Consider the following 22,808-nt stretch of genomic DNA (forward strand, 5'->3'; position numbering starts at 1 on the left):
AGGGGGGAAATCAGGTTGTACGTGCTGTTGAAACTAACACAACTAAAAAAACACATGGAAATGGGAGATATATTTTACCTCACTGGTTAGAGGACAACCTGCAGAAGACAGTCAGCTACATTTTGGAGTGATGCATTTAAATTTAGGGGTCGCTAAACAAAGGAACACAACACTTATTCATCGATATCATGCTAAAATCATTTGTGTGACAGGAGGGAGATGAAGTTGCACGTCCTGTTAAAACTAACAGCTCAAAAACCACACAGAATCTGGGAATAATGTGTACATCCCTGGTTAGAGGACAACTGGTAGAAAACAGCTGGCTACATTTTGAAGTGTTGCATTTTGATTCCAGTGGGTCACCAACATGGTAAGTGTAACACAACTCTTTTTTTGTTAGTCACTTTTTGTTAAATCACGTAAATAGTACTCTTCCATTTCAGAGCCTGGATTTTCCCTCTGAGGCTAATATCCATATAATGTTGAAATCAATAGAACAGGGGACAAACGTTTAGGGTTCTACATTGTGACATTATTAAAATACTCCTTCTACAATGTTAAAACATTCTACATTGTGACATTAATTCATTGATATCATGAAACAACTCCTTCATGTATGTATTTTCTGATATTTGATCAGAGATCTTTTATCAGATTATCTCTGGTCACAGCTATGAGGTTTCTCTCCTGTGTGTGTTCTCTGGTGTTGAGTCAGAGAGCCAGAATCAGCAAAACTCTTCCCACATTGATCACAGCTATAAGATTTCTCTCCTGTGTGTGTTCTCTTGTGTGATGTCAGATGGCCAGATTGACCAAATCTCTTCCCACATTGATCACAGCTATAAGGTTTCTCTCCTGTGTGTATTCTCTGGTGCACTGTCAGCTGGCCAGATCTACCAAAACTCTTCCCACATTGATCACAGCTATAGGATTTCTCTCCTGTGTGTATTCTCTGGTGCACTGTCAGATTGCTAGATTGACCAAAACTCTTCCCACATTGATCACAGCTATAAGGTTTCTCTCCTGTGTGTCTTCTCTGGTGTAATATCAGACCCCCAGACTCAGTAAAACTCTTCCCACACTGATCACAGCTATATGATTTCTCTCCTGTGTGTGTTCTCTGGTGTGATGTCAGATTGCTAGATTTACCAAAACTCTTCCCACATTGATCACAGCTATATGGTTTCTCTCCTGTGTGTGTTCTCTGGTGCACTGTCAGATTGCTAGATTGACCAAAACTCTTCCCACATTGATCACAGCTATAAGGTTTCTCTCCTGTGTGTCTTCTCTGGTGTAATATCAGACCCCCAGACTCAGTAAAACTCTTCCCACATTGATCACAGCTATATGGTTTCTCTCCTGTGTGTGTTCTCTGATGAATTTTAATGCCTGTTGATGAGGTGAATCTCTTCCCACAGTCAGAGCAGCAGTGAGTTCTCTTCCCTGTGGATGTCTGCGGGTGTTTCTTGAGGTGTTCTGATCTGGAGAGACTCTTCTCTGCCTCGTCAGCATCATGATGTTGTTGAGACTCCCCAGAGGATCCACGGTAGTTAAGTATCTCTCCTGTGTGAACAACAAAGTCAGACAGATGGTTAAAGGCCCACAACAGCGGTAACCCACTGTAAAAGGTGATGCCAACAGCGTAGCCATGATGTTATACAACAATTGACATCTGTAATGAATGTAAAAATGATTTGACAATTGTCTTAAAATGAGCAAGAATAGTCATATTTTGTCTTGTTTTCACATAAGTAGTAACATCGATGATTGTAGGCTAGAAATAAGTTATTCATGTTGTTGAACCTCTAAGCAGTGTGCCAGACGACTTTTGGTCTCCAATATTCTGCCCCTTTCTGTGTTTGGACTATAAGGGCGACACAATTTGGTTGCAGAAACTCCTCCCTGCTAATGAGGAAACCGCTAGTTATGGATGTAGTATATCTGGTAATGAGGAAACCACTAGTTATGGATGTAGTATATCTGGTAATGAGGAAACCACTAGTTATGGATGTAGTATATCTGGTAATGAGGAAACCACTAGTTATGGATGTAGTATATCTGCTAATGAGGAAACCACTAGTTATGGATGTAGTATATCTGGTAATGAGGAAACCACTAGTTATGGATGTAGTATATCTGGTAATGAGGAAACCACTAGTTATGGATGTAGTATATCTGGTAATGAGGAAACCACTAGTTATGGATGTAGTATATCTGGTAATGAGGAAACCACTAGTTATGGATGTAGTATATCTGGTAATGAAGAAACCACTAGTTATGGATGTAGTATATCTGGTCATGAGGAAACCACTAGTTATGGATGTAGTATATCTGGTAATGAGGAAACCACTAGTTATGGATGTAGTATATCTGGTAATGAGGAAACTACTAGTTATGGATGTAGTATATCTGGTAATGAGGAAACCACTAGTTATGGATGTAGTATATCTGGTAATGAGGAAACCACGAGTTATGGATGTAGTATATCTGCTAATGAGGAAACCACTAGTTATGGATGTAGTATATCTGCTAATGAGGAAACCACTAGTTATGGATGTAGTATATCTGGTAATGAGGAAACCACTAGTTATAGATGTAGTATATCTGGTAATGAGGAAACCACTAGTTATGGATGTAGTATATCTGCTAATGAGGAAACCACTAGTTATGGATGTAGTATATCTGGTAATGAGGAAACCACTAGTTATGGATGTAGTATATCTGGTAATGAGGAAACCACTAGTTATGGATGTAGTATATCTGGTAATGAGGAAACGGCTAGTTATGGATGTAGTATATCTGGTAATGAGGAAACCACTAGTTATGGATGTAGTATATCTGGTAATGAGGAAACCACTAGTTATGGATGTAGTATATCTGCTAATGAGGAAACCACTAGTTATGGATGTAGTATATCTGCTAATGAGGAAACCACTAGTTATGGATGTAGTATATCTGGTAATGAGGAACCCACTAGTTATGGATGTAGTATATCTGCCTGGAGCAAAAATGGTGAGCAAAGATTTTAGTTTTTCACAATGTATTCTGAATGTGAATGGGGGAAAACTCAGGGGAGTAACCTCCATTTCCAGGTTGATGATGAGTTCATTTCACACTACTTTGGATTATAATTGTAAGGCTCGTTTGAATGTCCTGCTTAATATGTTTGTGTTATTGTCGCAAATCAACTGCTTTATACTTAAAAAACACTTCAACCAGTAAAATGCTCTTTGGCTTTTCCATCAGCCTGACAATGAGGGTTTGTACACTCTTTGCCAAATTGGCCCATAACTTCACCTAACAACAATCATACCTATGTAATGAACGAAGAAGCACTTTGGTTGTTGTTGCATGACACACATAGTGTCCTCTAGGACCCATAACAATAACATAGACCTACTGTAGGACCCATAACTTCACCTAACAATAACATAGACCTACTGTAGGACCCATAACTTCACCTAACAATAACATAGACCTACTGTAGGACCCATAACTTCACCTAACAATAACATAGACCTACTGTAGGACCCATAACTTCACCTAACAATAACATAGACCTACTGTCGGACCCATAACTTCACCTAACAATAACATAAACCTACTGTAGGACCCAAAACTTCACCTAACAATAACATAGACCTACTGTAGGACCCATAACTTCACCTAACAACAACATAGACCTACTGTAGGACCCATAACTTCACCTAACAATAACATAGACCTACTGTAGGACCCATAACTTCACCTAACAATAACATAAACCTACTGTAGGACCCATAACTTCACCTAACAATAACATAGACCTACTGTAGGACCCATAACTTCACCTAACAACAAATATAGGAAAATATCTGTGTGTGTTGTACAATAGCCTATCCATCAAGGAACAGTTCTCTACACATTATGAGTGAAGTATCTCTGTGTCCAAACAGACTAACGAGACCCTACAGTAAATCAAGCAGACAATAACACATTATAAACATCAATTTGTTAGGAATGTTGGATCCAACGTGGAGCACGGCATAACTGTCTTTACCAGAGTAATGAATGAAGAAGCACTTTGGTTGTTGTAGCATGTCGTGATGTTTGTCATGTGACTGTCATTCAGAAAATGATTTCCTGGATCAGCTGATGATAGTTGAACATGTGACTGTAACTAAACAGCTACAGTATTAAGTATTATGTGTAATTATTGAAGAACCGCGTTAATGACAGTATCCATTTGGGTGTTGTCAATAAAGTTAAGGTGACTCTCGGTTAGAACCATTGGATTTAGTAAACTGAAATGATTTAGGATTTCTGTGCCCATAAAAACTGTTTTGCCAGCGTAACATAAGGAGACACTAAATGTTACGTAGGTAGAGAGCATTTCAGAGATCTGAATACAAAAAAACGTCCTAACAGGACAATAACCTAAACCACAAGGCCAAATCTACACTGGAGGAGCTTACCAAGATGACATTGAATGTTCCTGAGTGGCCTAGTTACAGTTTGGACTTAAATCATCTTGAAAGTCAATGCAAGACTTGAAAACGGCTTTCTAGCAATGATCAACAACCAACTTGACAGAACAGGAAGGATTTTCAAAAGAATAATGAATATTCACATGAATATCAGTCTCCTATTGGATGACATCACGACTTCCCATCAAGCCAACTCCTTGGAGACCTTACTATGACATCACTCACTCCTTCTAGTTTGCAGTTGTTAAAAAAAAACACTATTTTGCTCAAAACATTTATTTGTTTCCCATTAGTGTGTTTATACTTTACTGTATTTATATATCACTTTTCAACAGGAAAAGTTTAAAAATCCCTGGAGGACTTCATGGACAATTCATACCGTACAAAAATATATTCAAGTGTAGAATGCCCTTTTAAAAATCACACATTAGTTCAACAACTGCAGAGTTTGTGTCCCTGTTTTATAAGATAGTACTCACTGTATTTACTGGTGTTAATCAGATCAATGTCCCTGTTTTATTAGATAGTAATCACTGTATTTACTGGTGTTAATCAGATCAATGTCCCTGTTTTATTAGATAGTACTCACTGTATTTACTGGTGTTAATCAGATCAATGTCCCTGTTTTATTAGATAGTACTCACTGTATTTACTAGTGTTAATCAGTTCTCCAGTCTTCTCTTCTTCGTCCTCCTCTAATGTGACAGTAATCTCCCCCTCTTCATCTTTCACTCCAAAAACTGCATCTTCCTCCTTTTCTTTCACAGTAACATCCTCCTCCTCTTTCACTCTGAAGGCGTCTTCCTCTTCTTTCACTGAAACGTCTTTCTCTTCTTTTTTCACGGTAACAGCCTCACCCTCTACTTGTTTTTGTATTGAAACAGCCTCCTCTTCCTCCTCCTCTTTCACGAGAGCTTCTTTCTCAGTCCAACAGACCTCTTCTTTAGCAGGAGGAGAGTAGCTTAGTGAGCGCATGGTCGGGGATGTTAGCTAGCTAGGCTAGTGCTAACTTAACCAGCCAGCTAGTTGACTTACAACGTAAATATTACATTAAATGGGGTAGCTAGTTGTTTCCACATAAGTATGTTTAAATCACAGTTACAGTTAAACCAGGAAAGTGTCTAAAGAACTTGAATGTTCAGACTTTGTCGGCTAGCGAGCTACCGAGGTGGCTGCAGTTGCTGAAGAAGCGTTCCGTCCACTAGATTATACGTCACACTAGAAACATCGCCTGAAAGACACATATCGCCATCTGCTGTCTGGAGGGAGGAAACGCAGTTGAGGAGGGAAAAGTATTTTTATTCTTCATCGAATTATCATATTATAAAGCAGTTTTTGGGAAACGTTTTTTTCCTCTCCATTAAATATTAATATTATATCAACACGTACAAAGAGCAACAAGTGTTGTTTGATTAGTTAAGATTTTTTTATGAGAATTTTAAACAAACTCTACATCTACTCCACATCTGTATTTCTGATTCAGTCAAATAACTACATATCAAAATAAGCACCTAGTTATTGATACCCTTGATAAAGATGAGAAAAAATTACTGTATAAAATAAATAAATAAACTTTACCCACTACCAGGATATTTTAGCCCAAAACCTGGTTACCTCTCTGCTAGGAGGCTGAAACTTGGCCATAAGTGGATCTTCCAGCAAGACACATCAACATCCACGAAGAAATGGTTAATTGAGCACAAAATCAACATTTTCAATGGCCATCTCAGTCTTCGGACTTGAACTCCATTGAAAACCTGTGGTTTGAATTGAACAGGGCAGTCCATAAGCGCAGACAAAATAAATCAAAGACCTGGAGAGATTCTGTATGGAGGAAGGGTCTAAGATCCCACCCAATGTGTACTCTAATCTCATAAAACATTTCAGTGTCGTTATCCTCAGTGTTGTTGCATAACAATCAGGCAGTAGAACAACAATAATCATCACCCTCTTGACCAATCTTCCCTCCCCTTAACATTGGTTTGATTCAGACCCTGTCAGTGTACCAGGTGGACATTGGGTTGATTCAGACCCTGCCAGTGTACCAGGTGGACATTGGGTTTGATTCAGACCCTGTCAGTGTACCAGGTGGACATTGGGTTGATTCAGACCCTGCCAGTGTACCAGGTGGACATTGGGTTGATTCAGACCCTGTCAGTGTACCAGGTGGACATTGGGTTTGATTCAGACCCTGTCAGTGTACCAGGTGGACGTTGGGTTGATTCAGACCCTGTCAGTGTACCAGGTGGACATTGGGTTGATTCAGACCCTGTCAGTGTACCAGGTGGACATTGGGTTTGATTCAGACCCTGTCAGTGTACCAGGTGGACATTGGGTTTGATTCAGGCCCTGCCAGTGTACCAGGTGGACATTGGGTTTGATTCAGACCCTGTCAGTGTACCAGGTGGACATTGGGTTTGATTCAGACCCTGCCAGTGTACCAGGTGGACATTGGGTTTGATTCAGACCCTGCCAGTGTACCAGGTGGACATTGGGTTTGATTCAGACCCTGTCAGTGTACCAGGTGGACATTGGGTTGATTCAGACCCTGCCAGTGTACCAGGTGGACATTGGGTTTGATTCAGACCCTGTCAGTGTACCAGGTGGACATTGGGTTGATTCAGACCCTGCCAGTGTACCAGGTGGACATTGGATTTGATTCAGGCCCTGCCAGTGTACCAGGTGGACATTGGGTTTGATTCAGACCCTGCCAGTGTACCAGGTGGACATTGGGTTTGATTCAGACCCTGTCAGTGTACCAGGTGGACATTGGGTTTGATTCAGACCCTGCCAGCATGGCCAGAAATGTATTCCAAGGTCAGTAACTTATAACCACAGAACCACCCCAGACCTTTCATGCATGACTAAAAACACCTAAGTATTAGATTTACTGCCATGGTCTAGTATGTCACTGCATTAGACACCATTCACAATGCTGGCTGAGGTACGAGTAAAACATGACATATTATTTCCTAACCATTCACAATGCTGGCTGAGGTACAAGTAAAACATGACGTATTATTTCCTAACCATTCACAATGCTGGCTGAGGTACGAGTAAAACATGACATATTATTTCCTAACCATTCACAATGCTGGCTGAGGTACGAGTAAAACATGACATATTATTTCCTAACCATTCACAATGCTGGCTGAGGTACGAGTAAAACATGACATATTATTTCCTAACCATTCACAATGCTGGCTGAGGTACGAGTAAAACATGACATATTATTTCCTAACCATTCACAATGCTGGCTGAGGTACTAGTAAAACATGACATATTATTTCCTAACCATTCACAATGCTGGCTGAGGTACTAGTAAAACATAACATATTATTTCCTAATCTCCAAGTTTATCATTTTAAAAGGCTAATTGATCATTAGAAAACCCTTTTGTAATTATGTTAGCACAGCTGAAAACTGTTGTTCTGATTAATGAAGCAATAAAACTGGCCTTCTTTAGACTAGTTGAGTATCTGGAGCATCAGCATTTGTGAGTTCGATTACAGGCTCAAAATGGCCAGAAACAAATCATTTTCTTCTGAAAATTGTTAGTCTACTCTATTTCTGAGAAATTAAGGCTATTCCATGCGAAAAATTGCCAAGAAACTGAAGATCTCGTACAATGCTGTGTACTACTCCCTACACAGAACAGCGCAAACTGGCCTAACCAGAATGGAAGGAGGCCCCAGTGCATAACTGAGCAAGAGGACAAGTACATTAGTGTCTAATTTGAGAAACAGACGCCTCACAAGTTTTCAACTGGAAGCTTTATCAAATAGTACCTGCAAAACACCAGTCTAAACGTCAACAGTGAAGAGGCGACTCCGGGATGTTGGCCTTCTAGGCAGAGTTGCAAAGAAAAATCCATATCTCAGACCGTTTAAAAAAAGGAAAAGATTAAGATGGGCAAACTAACACAGACATTGGGCAGAGGAAGATTGGAAAAAAGTGTTATGGACAGACGAATCTAAGTTTGAGGTGTTCGGATCACAAACAAGAACATTCGTGAGTTCCAGAAAAAATGAAAAGATGCTGGAGAAGTGCTTGACGCCTTCTGTCAAGCATGGTGGAGGCAATGTGATGGTCTGGGGTGCTTTGGTGGTGGTAAAGTGGGAGATTTATACAGGGTAAAAGGGATCTTGAAGAAGGAAGGCTATCACTCCATTTTGCAAAGCCATGCCATACCCTGTGGACGGCGCTTAATTGGAGCCAACTTCCTCCTACACCAGGACAATGACCCAAAGCACAGCTCCATTTAGGGAAGAAGCATTCAGCTGGTATTCTGTCTATAATGGAGTGGTCAGCACAGTCACTGGATCTCAACCCTATTGAGCTGTTGTGGGAGCAGCTTGACCATATGATACGTAAGAAGTGCCCATCAATCCAATCCAATTTGTGGGAGGTGCTTCAGGAAACATGGGTTAGGGTTTGGCAGGGGTTTGGCCGTCATTGTAAATAAGAATTTGTCCTTAGCTGGCTTGCCTGTTTAAATAAAGGTTAAATACATTTTTTTTTAAATGTAACTTCATTACACCGTTACACTGGCATACAAACTCGGTAGCATAGAGTTGATAATACATATGACGTTGGGAAATAGTGCATTGTGGGTAGTTTAGAAGATTTCCCGAAATAAGTTAATCACTTTGTAATAATGCAAAAACATAGCTGTTTGTACTTATAGGTAACCATATCGTGACTACAACTAGGCTACTAAGTCTTTAACCACACTGTGTTGTTACACTGGCGAGTAAAAACTCATGCTTCCTACACTTTAACTTTTTGTCTGACAATAAAATAATCATTTTACTCAACTGCGTTACCCACTCCAGTCAGCAGATGGCGGTGTGGGAATTTAAGGTAATGCTGTTGGTGTGACGTATAATGTAGTGGACGGAACGCTTCTTTCAACAGCAACAACAGTTAGTCAGACACCACGGTAGCTTGCTAGACAAAATAGCCGAACAATAAAGCTCTTTAGATGCTTTAGTGTATATTAGCCACTGTGTTTTAAACCCACTTCTGTCGTCTAGTTAGTTATCCGATTTAATTTCATATTTACGGTGTTGTTGTTATTAGTCAGCTAGCGGGCTGGTTAAGTTAGCATTAGCCTAGCTAGCTAACATCTCCGACCATGCGTTCACTAAGCTACTCTCCTCCTGCTAAAGAAGAGGAGGTCTGCTGGACGGAGAAAGAAGCTCTCGTCAAAGAGGAGGAGGAAGAGGAGGCTGTTTCAATACAAAACCAAGTAGAGGGTGAGGCTGTTACCGTGAAAGAAGAAGAGAAAGACATTACAGTGAAAGAAGAGGAAGACGTGTTAAGAGTGAAGGAGGAGGAAGATGCAGTTTTTGGAGTGAAGAAGGAAGGAGAGATTACTGTCACATTGAAAGATGAAGATGAAGATGAAGAGGAGGAGATAGGAGATCTGATTAACACCAGTAAGTACCGCCTTCAATTAGTTTTTAACTTTGGATATTCGGAGTTGGCTCGTCAATACCTCTTCAACGGAGGGCCCTGGGATGATGACTGATATGTCTAGAATCAGACGACGTAGAGACAAGCTACCCCTTGTTTTCTCCGTTCCGTTTCCAAAAAGTGACTTAACATATATATTTGAGGAGGGTCTATCTGCTGACCGCAGACTGGGGGCCACGGCATGTAGTGTTTTTAATGTAGTGATGTTTTACTACACACCGTGACCCCCAATAGAGCCATGTGAGAGTTGGGTTGGCTACACCAAACATTATGGATATACTGACAAGATGTCTCTCCGTCCTGACAAGGGGAGTCGTTGTCCACAAAGCTGCACTGTGGGTTGTCTATCTCCCACCTATCCTGTCTTTGGATTGGTGGATACATCTTATTATTGTAATCTATTGTTTATATTCTATGAGGGTTGTTGACGTCAACCGCCTGTATTCAATGGAGAGAGATGCTAAGCTACTAGCATGAATATGCATAGAGATCTGGAGACAACTCCTATAGTGTTTTTATCAAAGTTGTCGGTATGTCACGTGTCCACGTAACAACTTAATCATTACGAAACTTCTGTTAGATCAAGTAAACCTCACGTAGCAAATAAGCCATTCATTTTGTTGTTGACCAAATTCAACACTTTCCACATTGGGTTGATAATTGTTTCCACTTGGATACAACCTACTGTAGCCTACTGGCATGACCTAGAGAGGTACAACCTACTGTAACCTACTGGCATGACCTAGAGAGTTACAACATACTGTAGCCTACTGGCATGACCTAGAGAGACCCAACCTACTGGAGCCTACTGGCATGACCTAGAGAGTTACAACCTACTGGCATGACCTAGAGAGGTACAACCTACTGTAACCTACTGGCATGACCTAGAGAGATACAACCTACTGTAACCTACTGGCATGACCTAGAGAGATACAACCTACTGTAACCTACTGGCATGACCTAGAGAGTTACAACCTACTGTAACCTACTGGCATGACCTAGAGAGATACAACCTACTGTAGCCTACTGGCATGACCTAGAGAGATACAACCTACTGGCATGACCTAGAGAGATACAACCTACTGTAACCTACTGGCATGACCTAGAGAGATACAACCTACTGGAGCCTACTGGCATGACCTAGAGAGTTACAACCTACTGGCATGACCTAGAGAGATACAACCTACTGTAACCTACTGGCATGACCTAGAGAGTTACAACCTACTGTAACCTACTGGCATGACCTAGAGAGATACAACCTACTGGCATGACCTAGAGAGTTACAACCTACTGTAACCTACTGGCATGACCTAGAGAGATACAACCTACTGTAACCTACTGGCATGACCTAGAGAGTTACAACCTACTGTATCCTACTGGCATGACCTAGAGAGATACAACCTACTGGCATGACCTAGAGAGATACAACCTACTGTAACCTACTGGCATGACCTAGAGAGATACAACCTACTGTAGCCTACTGGCATGACCTAGAGAGATACAACCTACTGTAGCCTACTGGCATGACCTACAGAGATACAACCTACTGTAACCTACTGGCATGACCTAGAGAGATACAACCTACTGGCATGACCTAGAGAGTTACAACCTACTGTAACCTACTGGCATGACCTAGAGAGTTACAACCTACTGTAACCTACTGGCATGACCTAGAGAGTTACAACTTACTGTAGCCTACTGGCATGACCTAGAGAGATACAACCTACTGTAGCCTACTGGCATGACCTAGAGAGATACAACCTACTGTAACCTACTGGCATGACCTAGAGAGATACAACCTACTGACATGACCTAGAGAGATACAACCTACTGGCATGACCTACAGAGATACAACCTACTGTAGCCTATTGGCATGACCTAGAGAGTTACAACCTACTGTAACCTACTGGCATGACCTAGAGAGATACAACCTACTGGCATGACCTAGACAGTTACAACCTACTGTAACCTACTGGCATGATCTAGAGAGGTACAACCTACTGTAACCTACTGGCATGACCTAGAGAGGTACAACCTACTGTAACCTACTGGCATGACCTAGAGAGGTACAACCTACTGTAACCTACTGGCATGACCTAGAGAGATACAACCTACTGTAACCTACTGGCATGACCTAGAGAGATACAACCTACTGTAACCTACTGGCATGACCTAGAGAGGTTCAACCTACTGTAACCTACTGGCATGACCTAGAGAGTTACAACCTACTGTAACCTACTGGCATGACCTAGAGAGATACAACCTACTGTAACCTACTGGCATGACCTAGAGAGGTTCAACCTACTGTAACCTACTGGCATGACCTAGAGAGATACAACCTACTGTAGCCTACTGGCATGACCTAGAGAGTTACAACCTACTGTAACCTACTGGCATGACCTAGAGAGATACAACCTACTGTAGCCTACTGGCATGACCTAGAGAGTTACAACCTACTGTAACCTACTGGCATGACCTAGAGCGTTACAACCTACTGTAACCTACTGGCATGACCTAGAGAGATACAACCTACTGTAACCTACTGGCATGACCTAGAGAGATACAACCTACTGTATTCTTTCTACCAATTGATTGGTTGACATTTTATGACGTGTATTTGTTCATATAGACACACCCCATGTGTTTAATAAAATCAACTGTATGTGCAGAACTTGAATTGAACTGATGCTTCAAGCATTTGATTAAATAATTAACACAAACAAATTACTTGAGGAAGCCAGAGGTCAATATAACCAGAAGAAAATAACCAATTCCCCACCTGCTGCTGGCCTTCGTTAATTCTGACGTTATGCTCCTGAAGTTTCCGGTAAAATAGGCAAACTTTTTCCATTTCCGTTTGAAGTGCCAATTTATCTTACCATTTCTACCGATCTGCGTGCCAGTTATGAACGAGTTACAACACCTGTTTGGCTCCTCCACTTCCTGGGTCGGTGAAGTGAGGTATTACATTTAAGGATTAAATCATTTAACCTCTATGGGCTAGGTGGGACGCTACGTAACAGCCACTGGCAGCCTGTGGCGCGATTTTCAAAACCTTAAAAATCCTATTACTTCAATTTCTCAAACATATGACTATTTTACAGCTATTTAAAGACAAGACTCTCGTTAATCTAACCACACTGTCCGATTTCAAAAAGGCTTTACAACGAAAGCAAAACATTAGATTATGTCAGCAGAGTACCAAGCCAGAAATAATCAGACACCCATTTTTCAAGCCAGCATATAATGTCACCAAAACCCAGAAGACAGCTAAATGCAGCACTCACCTTTGATGATCGTCATCAGATGACAACCCTAGGACATTATGTTATACAATACATGCATGTTTTGTTCAATCAAGTTCATATTTATATCAAAAACCAGCTTTTTACATTAGCATGTGACGTTCAGAACTAGCATACCCCCCGCAAACTTCCGGGGAATTCGCTAACATTTTACTAAATTACTCACGATAAACGTTCACAAAAAGCATAACAATTATTTTAATAATTATAGATACAGACCTCCTCTATGCACTCGATATGTCCGATTTTAAAATAGCTTTTTGGTGAAAGCACATTTTGCAATATTCTAAGTACATAGCCCAGGCATCACGGGCTCGCTATTTAGACACCCGGCAAGTTTAGCACTCACCATAATCATATTTACTATTATAAAAGTTTGATTACCTTTTGTTGTCTTCGTCAGAATGCACACCCAGGACTGCTACTTCAATAACAAATGTTGGTTTGGTCCAAAATAATCCATCGTTATATCCGAATAGCGGCGTTTTGTTCGTGCGTTCCAGACACTATCCGAAATAGTAAAGAAGTGTCGCGCGCATGGCGCAATTCGTGACAATAAAATTCTAAATATTCCATTACCGTACTTCGAAGCATGTCAACCGCTGTTTAAAATCAATTTTTACGCCATTTTTCTCATAGAAAAGCGATAATATTCCGACAGGGAATCTCCTTTTCGGCAAACAGAGGAAAAAATCCCAAAGGCGGGGGCGGTCGGGTCACGCGCATAAGCCCAGTGTCCCTTGATCGGCCACTTGAGAAAGGCGATAATGTGTTTCAGCCTGGGGCTGGAATGACGACATTCTGTTTTTTCCCGGGCTCTGAGCGCCTATGGACGACGTGGGAAGTGTCACGTTAGAGCAGAGATCCTTAGTAAATGATAGAGATGGAAAAGAAGTTCAAGAAATGGTCAGACAGGCCACTTCCTGTAAAGGAATCTCTCAGGTTTTGACCTGCCATTTGAGTTCTGTTATACTCACAGACACCATTCAAACAGTTTTAGAAAATGTAGGGTGTTTTCTATCCATATGTAATAAGTATATGCATATTCTAGTTACTGGGTAGGAGTGGTAACCAGATTAAATCGGGTATGTTTTTTATCCAGCCGTGTCAATACTGCCCCCTAGCCCTAACAGGTTAAGGAATATATCCGAGTCTCACGCTCATCACCTGTGGAATGCGGGGCTTCCAGCGAGGTGTGGATTTAATAGTATGTTGTACCTAGTTTCCCTCCTTCAGGGAACAGTAATTATAGTCACAAATCAAATCAAATGTATTTCTTACATCAGCTGATATCACAAAGTGCTGTACAGAAACCCAGCCTAAAACCTCAAACAGCAAGCAATGCAGGTGTAGAAGCACGGTGGCTAGCAAAAACTCCAGAGAAAGGCCAAAACCTAGGAAGAAACCTAGAGAGGAACCAGGCTATGAGGGGTGGCCAGTCCTCTTCTGGCTGTGCCGGGTGGAGATTATAACAGCACATGGCCAAGATGTTCAAATGTTCATAAATGACCAGCATGGTCAAATAATAATAATCATAGTAGTTGTCGAGGGTGCAACAAGTCAGTAACACAAGAGTAAGTGTCAGTTGGCTTTTTCATAGCCGATCTTTGAGAGTATCTCTACCGCTCCTGCTCTCTAGAGTGTTGAAAACAACAGGTCTTTGACAGGTAGCACCTCCGGTGAACAGGTCAGGGTTCCATAGCTGCAGGCAGAATAGTTTGAACTGGAGCAGCAGCACGGCCAGGTGAACTGGGGACAGCAAGGAGTCATCAAGCCAGGTAGTCCTGAGGCATGGTCCTAGGGCTCAGGTCCTCTGAGAATTAGAGAGAGCATATTTAAATTCACACAGGACACCGGAAAAGACGAGAAATACTCCAGATGTGACAGACTGACCCTAGCCCCCCGACACATAAACTACTGCAGCATAAATACTGGAGGCTGAGACAGGAGGGGTCAGGAGACACTGTGGCCCCATCTGATGAAACCCCCGGACAGGGCCAAACAGGTAGGATATTACCCCTCCCACTTTGCCAAAGCGCAGCCTCCACACCACTGGAGGGATATCTCCAACCACCAACATACCATCCCGGGACAAGGCCGAGTATAGCCCACAAAGATCTCCGCCACGGCACAGCCCAAGGGGGGGCGCCAACCCAGACAGGAAGACAACGTCAGTGACTCAACCCACTCAAGTGACGCACCCCTCCCATGGACGGCATGGAAGAACACCAGTAAGCCAGTGGATTTAATAGTATGTTGTACCTAGTTTCCCTCCTTCAGGGAACAGTAGTTATAGTCATAACGTGTGGATTTAATAGTATGTTGTACCTAGTTTCCCTCCTTCAGGGAACAGTAGTTATAGTCATAACGTTATGCTTGTCATATGATGAACTTTAACTTAAATACTGGATCTTGCTGTCGGACAGTTGTTTTGTATATTCAGATCTCCGAAATGCTCTCTAACTACGTAACATTTAGTGTCTCCTTATGTTACGCTGGGAAAACAGTTTTCATGGGCACAGAAATCCTAAATCATTTCAGTTTACTAAATCCAATGGTTCTAACCGAGAGTCACCTTAACTTTATTGACAACTCCCAAATGGATACTGTCATTAATGCGGTTCTTCAATAATTACACATAATACTTAATACTGTAGCTGTTTAGTTACAGTCACATGTTCAACTATCATCAGCTGATCCAGGAAATCATTTTCTGCATGCCAGTCAAACGTAGTTCTTCATTCATTACACCGGTAAAGACAGTTATGCCGTGCTCCACGTTGGATCCAACATCCCAAACAAATCGATATTTATAATGTGTTATTGTCTACTTGATTTACAGTAGGGTCTCGTTAGTCCGTTTGGAAACGGAGATACTTAGCTCATAATGTGTAGAGAACTGTTCCTTGATGGATAGGCTATTGTACAACACACAGAGCTATTTTCCTTTATTCAGGACATTTAGAATGACAACACATTACAGAGTAGCCTAGTGGGATTATTCACAAAATTATCTGGTGATCAGGTTATGAATTGTCATGACAAAGACATTTTAGTCTCCTTGTTTCACCTAAAATATTAAATGATTTATAGTCCTAGGTCTATGTTATTGTTAGGTGAAGTTATGGGTCCTACAGTAGGTCTATGTTATTGTTAGGTGAGATTATAGACCATTTTGGCATACACTTAGTGGACAAAACCTCATTGTCAGGCTGATGTCAGGCTGATGGAAAACTAGCCAATGAGCATTTTACTGGTTGAAGTCGTTTTTAAATATAAAGTAGTACATTTGACAATAACACAAATATTATATTAAATCAGGACATTCAAACGAGCCTTACAATGATAATCCAAAGTAGTGTCAAATGATAATAATAATAATCATAATCAACCTGGAAATGGAGGCTATTTTTGCTGTCAGCCTATGAGAACTCCCCTGAGTTTCCCCCACGGTGGTGAATTAGTGAATAGACACAGAGCTTAATGTGAGTTTCCTTGAGTAACACTCCTGATCTAGTGCTGTAATATTCAGAATACATTGTGAAAACTAATCTTTGCTCACCATTTGTTAAATATATTTTTTTTTTCACCCCTTTTTTCTCCCCAATTGGTACATAGTCTTGTCTCATTGCTGCAACTCCCATACGGACTCTGGAGAGGCGAAGGTCGAGAGCCATGCGTCCTCCGAAACACAACCCAACCTAGCCGCGCTACTTCTTGACACAATGCCCATCCAACCCGGAAGCCAGCAGCACCAATGTGTCGGAGGAAACACCGTACACCTGGCGACCTGGTCAGTGTGCACTGCGCCCGGCCCGACACATGAGTCGCTAGTGCGCGATGAGACAAGGATATCCCTGCCGGCCAAACCCTCCCCTAACCCGGACGACGCTGGGCCAATTGTGCGTCGCCCCATGGGCCTCCCGGTCGCGGCCGGCTGCAACAGAGCTTGGACTCGAACCCAGAATCTCTAATGGCACAGCTTAGGCCACTTGCTCACCATTTTTGCTCCAGGCAGATATACTACATCCATAACTAGCGGTTTCTGCATTAGCAGGGAGGTGTTTCTGCAATCAAATTGCATGCGCATCGCCCTTGTCGCAATTTTAGCAAACACAGAAAGGTGCCTATATTTGAGAACAAAAGTCGCCTGGCACACTGCTTAGGAGTTCAACACCTTTTACTTATTTCTAGTTACTACTAATGTGAAAACAAGACTAAATATGACTATTGTTGCTCACTTGACTGTCTTAAGACAATTGTCAAGTCATTTTAACATTCATTACAGACGTCAATTGTTGTACAGTATCATGGCTACGCTGTTGGCATCAACTTTTTCAGTGGATTTCTGCTGTTGTGAGCCTTTAACTATCTGTCTGACTTGTTCACACAGGAGAGAGACGTGACTATCATGGATCCTCTGGGGAGCCTCAACATCATGATGCTGACGAGTCAGAGAAGAGTCTGTCCAGATTCTATCACCTCAAGAAACACCAGCAGAGACCCACAGGGAAGAAATCTATCTGCTGCTCTGACTGTGGAAAACATTGCAAATCTTCATCAGAACTTAAAATACACCAGCGAACACACACAGGAGAGAAATCTCACCACTGTTTTGATTGTGGGAAGAGTTACTCAAGTTTAAAAGCACTAAAAGTACACCAGAGAACACACACAGGAGAGAAACCTTATAGCTGTGATCAATGTGGGAAGACTTATATTTCATCTTGCCATCTGACTAAACACCAGCGAGTACACACAGGAGAGAAACCTTATAGCTGTAATCAATGTGGGAAGAGTTTTACTCGGTCAGACGGCCTGATATTACACCAGAGAACACACACAGGAGAGAAACCTTATAGCTGTAACCAATGTGGGAAGAGTTTTGCTGCATCTGGCTCTCTGACTCTACACCAGAAAACACACACAGGAGAGAAATCTTTCCACTGTTCAGATTGTGGAAAAATATTCTCAACTTCACACAATATGAAGAAGCACCAGAAAACACACACAGGAGAGAAACCTTATAGCTGTACTCAATGTGGGAAGAGTTTTTCTACGTCTAGCGATCTCACTATACACCAGATAACACACAGGAGAGAAACCATATAGCTGTACTCAATGTGGGAAGAGTTTTTCTACGTCTAGCTATCTCACTAAACACCAGAGAACTCATACAGGAGAGAAACCATATAGCTGTACTCAATGTGGGAAGAGTTTTTCTACGTCTAGCTATCTCACTATACACCAGAGAACACACACAGGAGAGAAACCTTATAGCTGTACTCAATGTGGGAAGAGTTTTTCTACGTCTAGCTATCTCACTATACACCAGAGAACACACACAGGAGAGAAACAATATAGCTGTAGTCAATGTGGGACAAGATTTTCTTGGCTAACCAGCCTAGTATCACATCAGAGAACACACACAGGAGAGAAATCTCCTAGCTGTGATCAATGTGGGAAGAGATACTCTGATAACAGATCTCTGATTAAACATCAGAAAATACATGAAGGAGTTGTTTCATGATATCAATGAAATTATGTCACAATGTAGAATGTTTTAACATTGTAGTAGGAGTATTTTAATGATGTCACAATGTAGAACCCTAAATATTTGCCTAAATATTATATTATATTTGTTCTATTGATTTTAGTTTCAGGGGGAAAATCCAGACTCTGAAATGGAAGAGTACTATTTATGTGATTTAACAAAAAGTGACTAACAAAAAAAGAGCTGTGTTACACTTACCACGTTGGTGACGCACTTGAATCAAAATGCAACACTTCAAAATGTAGCTAGCTGCTTTCTACAAGTTGTCCTCTAACCAGGGATGTACACATTATTCCCAGATTCCGTGTGCTTTTTGAGCTGTTCGTTTTAACAGGACTTGCAACTTCATCGCCCTCCTGTCACACAAATGATTTTAACATGATATCGATGAGTTATGACAAATAAGTGTTGTGTTCCTTTGTTTAGCGACCCCTACATTTAAATGCATCACTCCAAAATGTAGCTGACTGTCTTCTGCAGGTTGTCCTCTAACCAGAGAGGTAAAATATATCTCCCATTTCCATGTGTTTTTTTAGTTGTGTTAGTTTCAACAGCACGAACAACCTGATTTCCCCCCTAATCGATATCAGTGATTTATTGCTACTTGTCAAAACAACAGTGTTTTTGGTGCTTGTGCAGTTTATAAGGTGCTTGTTTAAGTAATATGATTATTGTGGCAGATGTTTGTGTATATAGCACATGTTATGTTTAGGTTTTCAATATATCCCAACTGTTTCTGCTTATTGGTTATTGATTAGGACACATTAAAACTGTGTTTTGACATTGGGGATATCCCACCTAGCAACATGTCATTGATAAGACGTTGAAAATATGACTATGCAAACAAATATTTCATATTTACATTTCATGATCAGATTTAGTAATCGATTTATTGATGATATTTATTAATGCAACCAACTGACAATTTTTGGTACAATTATATTGACATTGTTGCCCTGCTTTTAAAATATCAGGGTTCATTCTCAGATGTGCCAACCCAAATGTACTAGAACATGACATTGGGGACTGGGCCCCGATCCAACAACATGCCTATCTAGTGAACACTGAAAAGAGAGAGAAGCTCTGCAATGAGGTGGAAAGTTACTACGGATATTAAGGAGTTTCCTCTTGAAATCAGACATGTCTGTGGTGAGGACAACTTGGTTGCTGATTGTCTCAAGGGTGGGCAGTTAAAAAGTTTTGTGTTTAGCTAGTGCGTTGCCATGGATCACAATGTATTTTGACTGCACGTTTTTCCGTATTGGAGATGAGTTTTGTTTGGGCTCGTTCCAAGGGGACGAGAGTTCTAGAAGCTAGTGAGTTTTAGGAAGACGAGAGTTCTAGAAGCTAGTGAGTTTTAGGAAGACGAGAGTTCTAGAAGCTAGTGAGTTTTAGGAAGACGAGAGTTCTAGAAGCTAGTGGGATTTAGGAAGACGAGAGTTCTAGAAGCTAGTGAGTTTTAGGAAGACGAGAGTTCTAGAAGCTAGTGAGTTTTAGGAAGACGAGAGTTCTAGAAGCTAGTGGGATTTAGGAAGACGAGAGTTCTAGAAGCTAGTGGGATTTAGGAAGACGAGAGTTCTAGAAGCTAGTGGGATTTAGGAAGACGAGAGTTCTAGAAGCTAGTGAGTTTTAGGAAGACGAGAGTTCTAGAAGCTAGTGAGTTTTAGGAAGACGAGAGTTCTAGAAGCTAGTGAGTTTTAGGATTCTATAGAAAGAAAAAGGAGAAACAAATAATCCTATTGTATATTATTATTTAGAAATACGTGTTTTTTTCTTGATTTTAATTGTTGACAGCCAGTAGACACCATGTTTATATTGTAGAAGGTGAAGCATTGTAATTGATTATAATGTGAAATGGAAGTTTTTTTCTGTTGGTGGTGAGCAAACTTTTCCAACAAAAATATAGGATATATTTGTTGTCTTAAGGTGTTACAGGCTTTGGTTTTTCCATTTATGTTTTGAGGTTGGACTTTAGCACGTCTAGCTCGTTAGCACGTCTAGCTCGTTAGCACGTCTAGCTCGTTAGCACGTCTAGCTCGTTAGCGCGTCTAGCTCGTTAGCACGTCTAGCTCGTCAGCACGTCTAGCTCGTTAGCACGTCTAGCTCGTTAGCACGTCTAGCTGGTTAGCCCGTCTAGCTCGTTAGCACGTAGGACGCACTGATTGGTGTCACCTCGTTAGTCAGTATGTGTTACACCTGTGCTGGCTTGTCCATCTCGTTAGTGGGAAGGTGTTTCACCTGAGCTGGTCCAGGTTCTATTTAAGAGTGTCTGGCCCAGTGCTCCAGTTGTCTTGATACATGTGGAGAGTCAACACCTTTAGTTGCTCCACCTTTTTGGTTTGCTTCCTGTCTTTAAGTTTGGTGTGGGTTTTTCTTTTGTTTTCCTCTTCTTGGGCAGATTTAGTGGGTCTCATGGTGGGTGTCTTTTAGGTCCCAGTTGTTGTTACTAGTCAACTTCCAGTGGACACCCCCATAGTGTATTTCAGAGCCCCTCCTATAAAACAAGCTTATATTTTGGGTTGGATGTTGCATCCAATTAATATTTTAATCAATGGATTTTCCTTAGAATGCTAATCTGTCTTTCAGTTGTTAATCTTCTGTTTGTTGTGGTAAATATTTCTGTTTATTTTCATTGTTTAATTTTTTTTCCTGTGAAGCATCCATGTCTGAAATGTGCTGTATAAATAAAGCTTGATTTGAACATATTGCAAAAGAAATTAACCCAATGACTGACAATCAACAGACTCTTGGAAAACCAATACATATCTTGGTCCATCTTATTATGAAAAAAGTATAAATTCAGTATATCTCCCACTATGTCAAAATAGTGCTGGTATGTACGTTTAGTATCACTTTTCAACCAACCCAGTGCATTTGTTGAAGATAAATGTTTAATTAAACAATACGTCAAAGGATTCAACTACTGCAAACCGAAACAAACAAATGGATCAACCAGATCAATCCCACTTTTTCAGCCTGCTGAAGGCGTGGTGGAGTGGTAAACACCACCCCCGGCTCTACCAGGGGCTTGAGGTGGTCTCCCACAGCTCTGCTTATGTCATGTTCTGTGGCCTTGCTGTTCCATTTATTGACTGTCCCTGCAACACAGAAACACATTTAGTCATATTATATAAAACACTCAAAGTAATGGATATGGAGCATCTATGGCCTCAGTTACACCTGGCACCTAAATGACTTCTGTCAACCGATCACTCCAAGCTGCATTAGGTTCAGATCTACCAGGATGGGCCTTTGATAGTCTGGATGCAGTCAGGCCACTGAATATGCATAAGCAATGTAAAGAGATGGGGTGAATGAGTGGGGAAAAGTACATTTGACACAAATGACCTTCATAATATCAAAGAACAAATGTGTGTGTCTGAGGGGAAATTAACTTCATACAGCCAAAAGGGGTGAGAAATTATACCAATATCAGTGAACAATTTGCACTAATGTAAATAAACATAGATGATGGAACATATTCCCTTTTGCTGACGTGATGAACCGCTAAGGGGACATAAATATTTACCATCTAAACCATGTGTGACCTCTCACCTCTCTGGCTGTAGAAGTGTTCTTCCTAACCAGTCCCTCAACAGCTCTCTGACTGAGCTCCACCCTCACTGGGTCTTCAGAGGAGAGGAAGGCTGAGGAGGGATGGAAGGATGAATGGATCAGTCAGTCAATAAAGTGTAGAGCTGCTGTCTATGCTGTCTGACAAAATCACTATTTTAGTAGTTCATTAAAGTAAATAAGGCTTTATGACTGCTGAATACCAACGATCAATCACTTAGATCATGTATTTTCAGGTAGAGATACATCCTTGGGACGTCCCTAGCCCATTGAAGTTGACATTTAAAATGGTTAAATGTGATTGTCAGCCCTAACAATCCATTCTAGCACCTCATCAGGCTCTGAAAAAGTCTTCATTGATGACGTGTTCCATCTATTCCAGGGGACAGCAGAGGAACTTCATCGATTCCACTCCTTCATCAATACAAGCAG

At 41.1% G+C, this 22,808-nt stretch overlaps 1 protein-coding gene across 2 annotated transcripts in view; it reads left to right on the plus strand.

Annotated features, from left to right (window-relative positions):
- Window positions 1-20,174, plus strand: part of LOC145876363 (uncharacterized) — a 59,234-nt gene extending 39,060 nt beyond the window's left edge. The window contains exons 1-2 of one of the 2 annotated variants that reach the window (XM_082972150.1): window positions 9,389-9,907; window positions 17,643-20,174. In XM_082972150.1, the coding sequence (XP_082828276.1) occupies window positions 9,604-9,907; window positions 17,643-18,361 (1,023 nt within the window). In that variant the 5' untranslated portion in view covers window positions 9,389-9,603 and the 3' untranslated portion in view covers window positions 18,362-20,174. Of the gene's footprint in view, window positions 1-9,388; window positions 9,908-17,642 lie in introns of those variants that run through there. The other variant, XR_014391514.1, reaches the window with a different exon arrangement.
- The last annotated feature ends 2,634 nt before the right edge of the window (window positions 20,175-22,808 follow it).

The sequence above is a fragment of the Salmo salar genome, unplaced genomic scaffold (genome assembly GCF_965601325.2).
Source record: "Salmo salar unplaced genomic scaffold, fSalSal1 ptg000578l, whole genome shotgun sequence".
Lineage (NCBI taxonomy): Eukaryota > Metazoa > Chordata > Actinopteri > Salmoniformes > Salmonidae > Salmo > Salmo salar.